The 6,081-nt window shown below is 38.9% G+C and overlaps 1 protein-coding gene across 1 annotated transcript; it reads right to left on the bottom strand.

The window, feature by feature from the left end:
* Positions 1-1,182: 1,182 nt before the first annotated feature.
* Positions 1,183-3,695, bottom strand: tmem35 (transmembrane protein 35). The gene is made up of 2 exons (XM_017698435.2): positions 3,494-3,695; positions 1,183-2,378 (listed from the first exon to the last, which is right to left on the bottom strand). Exons 1-2 carry the CDS (start codon positions 3,611-3,613, stop codon positions 2,016-2,018), a joined length of 483 nt encoding a protein of 160 aa, XP_017553924.1. The 5' UTR covers positions 3,614-3,695; the 3' UTR covers positions 1,183-2,015.
* Positions 3,696-6,081: the final 2,386 nt, after the last annotated feature.

Here is a 6,081-nt window from a genome sequence, read left to right as displayed (position 1 = left end):
TAAATTGTCTTCAGTTCTAACGGTGAAAATAGCCACAGATGACTCTTGGATGGTCTTTGTAATTAGTAAAGTCAAATACAGTGAGAGCTCCACGAAAAATAAACTCGTCGGGAAAGTTTGTATGTTAATCTATTGCTAAAGAATACAGCAGACATTGCGTAACCAGGGGGAAGACGCCCCCACAGGGTAAGATGCGCCCGGCTCCTGTTTTCTCTCCTGACCAAATAACGAGCGCAAGGCAAATCTCAACACTCAGTACTTAAGCTTTGAAATTTGATCCACATTTCTAGCATTTATTCCCTCAGAAGCCTATTGGGATCAGTTTGTCTAATTGTTTGTCCTTGGACAAAGTTATTTATGCATGTATAGAAGTACGAACATTAATTTATTATTATTGACGTAATAATAATAATAATAATAAGAAGAAGAAACATACCATTCAATGAACTTGCAATAGTTAATATCCCAACAACCGTATAATTAACAAACCAAATGGACATTTCCAATTTATATTTTATTATCATTTGTCTTTGATCTCTGCCTAATTTGATCTTTGAGTCAAGTGAAAGTCAAGTGGTTTGATGTGAAATCCATCCTGAGAAACTTTCCCACTCAGATGTTCTTTACAGTGGTTTTGGTGGTGTTAGGAACCAGGGGTCACAATTTCTACAGTATAAACAGCCATTCTATTTACCATCCGAAATAACCAGTGAACCTGTGTGCGTCTTTTAAGTTTTTACAAGTAATGTTGATAATGGAAAAACAATTTTGCCTTACATCATCCCTCCTCATACACACCTCTCCACCGTGAATTTAATTTTTAAAGTTACGTTTTAGGCCAAAACCCTCTCTCAAAAGACCAAGCAAAGTATTTGTAACTATTCCATGTACTGACTTCTATGAGGGAACTTTTAGACGACCCTTTGGTCATGTGGTTCCTGTCACCACCACTACGAATAATTCTGTTTCTCTAGAACTGAGCATTTCACATCAAACCACTCCGAGCAACTTTGTTTACATCTTAACCACTTAATTATGCAGAATATTCAAAAGATCTGAGAAATTCCCATTTAATAGAGGTCTCAATTTGCTTTTCCCTCCTCCATTTTCCTTTCTACTTATAAGCAGTAGATATCAAGAGTAAGATCACAATGAAACACAATGAATAAACTGACAAACTGATAAACTCTTACGGGTCAGGAAATCTTTATTGGACAATCTCTTACAAGTGACACTAATAAATCATATGTGATAAAAGAAAGGCAAGATGCAGCACTGGTGAAACTGCCTTTTATAAAAAATAATAACAATAATAAAAACATCCTGTATTAACAAAGACAAACAGCATACCTTGTACAAAAATGAAACATATCATGGGGAGATGAACAAACAAGATTACATTTTCATCAATTAGTGGTTCATCTGTATCGGAGTAACCACTGGATTATCATGCACTGAAACTGTCTGATGGACAACAAGAGAGGACAACTGTATGATACTGGAAAAAAAAACAGCAGAAATCAAGCATGACCAGCGTCTTCCAAGATGTGACTTTCTTTCCATTTTCAAACGAAGCATTTTGTACAGTTTACGAACAATTATCAGTCCAGGGTGCTGAAAACAGAAATCACATGTCCATAAAGGATCAGTAATAACCAGCTTCTAACCAAAGCTGATAGTACAGTGTCACATTAATTATGGTATTTCACAGGTCATAGTTAAATAAACTGTAAGCATAAAAAATGAGAGCAGAACTAACAAGGGCAATAGGAGTCTGATCTGCCGCTGAGCTGAGCTCAACACAGCAGACATTATTTACTGATAGGGTCAGTGTGCAGGACATGTTTTTTCAAACAGAAGGCTAAAATCAGGATGCATACTCTGGGACAGCTTGTGTGCGGATGAAGGATGGAAGTCATTTTTGTGGCTACTGTCTTTTTTTTGTATCTCTGTATCTGCTAATCAGAAAACGTTCATGCCTCTTCCTGCAGCTACTGCAGTCATAAATGAAGAAGCTACGAAACTTTGACTTTATTCTTTTCCTGGGCATTGATCTGCTCCTCTCTTCTTTCCTCTCTCTCAGGCCGGTCTTCGCTCTGGCGTGCGATCAGGAGTCGGCAGGTCAGGAGAATGCCAAAGACCAAGGCATGGGCATAGCGTTTCAGAGGATCTCCGACCAGTTGGTGGAAGAAGAGCACGGCTAGCATGACCAGCAGCAGGAGGAAGTTGGCTACGTCCTTTGGTTTCCCTGGTACGAGTGTCAGAACCACTCCACATCCCACTTCAAGAGTACCAATGATTTTGCGGAGAAGCACTGAGGTGATGCCCATCTTCTTCAAGCCTGGCAGGGCCTTAGCATAACTCTTATATGCCCTTTTCTGAAAAGTGAGCAGAAACATTGAGTTTAATAATAACAGCAGCAGAAAATGCCTTCAGGGCCCACATTCATGAAGCTTCTCAAAGCTGGAGCTGATCTAGGCTCAGATTACTCTCTTGTGACGCTGCTGACGTTACTAGATCAGCACTCTTCTTCTGTAGAGCTTCATGAACACAGTCCGTGGTCTGTAACACAGCACTTCAGTGTTACGATACACCATATGCATATTGTAATGTTCCCGTATACAATGATAAGGGTGCTATTTACAGCCAGAGGTGAGCAACACTTCCTACAGCAAAACTGAGACGGATTCCCCTTTATGGTAAACAGTGGCCCTTCCAGTGCCTCTCGAACAAGCCCGTGTAACATGTTAAATTGTTCAAAAATATGAAATTTTACTCCTGTATAATAGTGATATCTGACAGACTCTGATGCTACATCTGCTCTGCACCAACATCAGCAGGTGCACCATAGAATGTGCTCGAAAGCGCCGCCATTGCTACAAGACAGTGTGGCACAAAACTACACATGGTTACTGAGGGACACAGCCAGGTTTAAACGACACCATACCACAATATCTGTGAGAATAACGGTACTACGACAAACTAATGTTGATGGTCGCCATACCGAGCATAATTTGGGTTTTGAGACGGTGCTAGTAGATGAAGCCTTGGCCTAGCAACGGTCTAATGCTGCTCATTATGTCTTATTCGACTTCACACCATATAAGGCAATGATGAGAGTTTACAGTCTACAGTTAGTCTGCAGTCAAATCTAAGTCTATTCCTTTAATCCTTTCCCATGGCAGCCAGCAGCTACCTAAATATTCGAGCACCCCTTTATGGCTAACGTTGGTTAGCTAAGCTAGGTCAGCGGTTTCAATACTGACAGCTAGCCAGTGATGAAGATGAATGAAGATGATTATCCATCACCAACAGAACCGGCGGCCAATGTCATATGAAGTACTCCGACAAGAGAAAAGGATACAGGTTAGAACAGCTACGCACTGATAAGCGCATTCATGTGTGGAACAAAGCCTCTGATCTCCAGGTGACTTACAGCGGTGGGCTTCCTCTGAGCCCCCTAAAACAAAGCCACACACTCTCCCTCACTCACCATCTCACTGTAGGCATCTTTACTCAGTCTCGGTGTCAGTTTAATGGTTCCCATGAAAACAAAAAAGAGGCCGAGCGCAAAAGAAAGAGCCACGATGGTCACTGTCCTTGGCGAGGCCATCTTCGCTCAGGACTGCCTGAAAGTCCCAGTTCCGACTACCATCCGCTGTCTCCCCCCACCTCTCCCTCTCTCTCTCTCTCTCTCACTCTCTCTCTCTCTCTCTCTCCTCGGCGTCCTGCTGAGGATGCTGAGGGGGAGGGGAGGTAAAATTCAAATATGGCGACATGCCATCCCGTTACGGGGCTCCAGATGCGCCTCCAGGGGGCGCTGTTTCAGACATATGTACATTCACTGACAGTGCCTATGAGAAATGTTTCAAGTCTGAAATGAAAACCCTGCCAGAAAGAGAACACTTTGTGTTTGGCTCGCGCTTTTTACCGTAAACTTATGAGTTAATTCTGAGGCCAGCATTTATAATTTTGGAAGAGCACAGCAAAAGGAAAAACTGAGGGTAGGGGTTTGAGATATGGCAAGCAAGAAAGATCACGATACTTAAAGATGTTTTCATAATACGCGATATGCGTCACGATATTTCACTTATCTGAGGCTCGATAAGTTGGAATAGACAAAAGAAACAAGACTATGAAAACTATGAATACAGTATTTTTGAGCACTTCTGTTGCATAAATAAAAACTACTTTTTTTTCCTGCAATTTATTTCCAATAAATTTACTTTTAGTTCTATTTAGTTGTGTAAATTTAGTTTCTACTTAGTTTTTGTGTTCATGTTTGTTCAGCACCCTGGCTGCATCAGGCTTTACCTTTTTTATACCAAAGAAAAGAGTATCACCAACGTCAGTCTCTATGCTGAAAGATGACAGCAGCGAAGGATCTCAGTTCCTGAGTTTTTTGACATGATACTTTTTACTCTTACTCAAGTTGTTTTGCTAGGATGACGTCAGTTAATTAGGAACGGTGTAAAACATTTCCTGGTATGATTTGTCACTCAAAGAAAGTTCCTTAAAGACAAAGTCAAACTGCTTCACTGGACTGATCATATAGGTGTGTGCTGTGATGATCTCACTGGAACATAATCCAACCAACAACACGTTATTTATATATATATACACATATATACCATATTATACTATTTACTTTGCAAAAAGGTTTTAGGCACCTGAAAAGTTGATTTAAAAGCCATTAACTGGTTGTTAGTGTTTATTTGCTTAGAAAATGAATAATGTAAAAAATTACAAATAACATTGTGAGCAAGTGATTCTATATTTAATTTAATATTTTTACAACTCGCTGTCTGTGGCAGCACAGTAATATTTGTAGTTATTATCCTGGTTATTCCTGGTTTGGTATTACTTGGCTAATTTAATACATGAAATTAAATCAGATGGTGATGAAATGTAATAGATCTATGCAATGGCTGTAGATATAGATCTCTTACCAAACCCCTGCTTCTTACTAGCTCAAAAGATCTTAACTACCTTTTTAAAAATAATAAACGTTTTATAAATAGAAAAAATAAAAATAAAAGTTTTTACGGCATTAATGTTTGCATTCATTCTAATGTTATATGGTCTTTTATTTTTAAGCAACGTCCTGTTGAGATAAATGGTATTAAAACAATTTGCCGCCACAGAGCAGGTATTATCCAGATAGTGGATCATTCACAGCACTGCAGTGACACTGAGATGGTGGTGGAAAGTATGTGTGTGTTGTGCTGTTATGCATGGATCAGACACAGCAGTGCTAGAGTTTTCAAAAACAATGTGTCCAGTGCTCACTCTTATCGGGCACTTCCACCTTTTTACCTTTTTGGTCCACCTTGTAGATGTAAAGTCAGAGAGAATAGCTCATGTGTTGCTGCATAGTTTGTATTGGTCATCCTCTAGTCCTTCATCAGTGGTCACAGGACACTGCCACCACTGATGAACAGGAGGATAACAAAGTATGCAGAGAAACAGATGGACTACAGCCTGTAACTGCAAAAATATATATAGTAGAAAAGAATAGTGTCCAAAGTCATCATATAAGGTTATGTATTTACTTCTACTTGAGTTCTTATTTCACACAACACTTTTATTTTGGAATGGTTTAGGCTCCTCTATTTTATATCTTCAAATTTTAAGGATCATTAACAATATTTTTTTCATTCACATTTATTTAAATGAACTCAAAGCCCATTTTTTAAACCTCAAATTATTTTCTTTACACTACCATTGTGAGCAATGAAAAAGCTTGGGTTAATGATGGCACACAGTCATGATGAAAAATCAGATCAGGGAACCTATCTTCTATGTAACTTGTTAAGCAAACTTTTTTTCTTTTATCTACAAAACCAGTGTTTTAATGATGAAGAAATTCATTTATAAATAAAGCTAATTTACACCAGAAACCACATTAAACATTTTCAAGTAGAAAAGGTAAGTTCACATTAAGGTCTCTAGGTCATGAATACGTCCATGTTTTCCTAGGTTAAAATCACTGGAAACATAACAGTAAAGAAACAATAACAATCAGTAAGTGAGTGCGTATATGTGCTTATTAAATGAAATTAGGGACACTGCACCAACTTA

Source organism: Pygocentrus nattereri, chromosome 8 (assembly GCF_015220715.1).
Source record: "Pygocentrus nattereri isolate fPygNat1 chromosome 8, fPygNat1.pri, whole genome shotgun sequence".
Lineage (NCBI taxonomy): Eukaryota > Metazoa > Chordata > Actinopteri > Characiformes > Serrasalmidae > Pygocentrus > Pygocentrus nattereri.
This window is presented reverse-complemented; position numbering and strand designations above follow the sequence as displayed.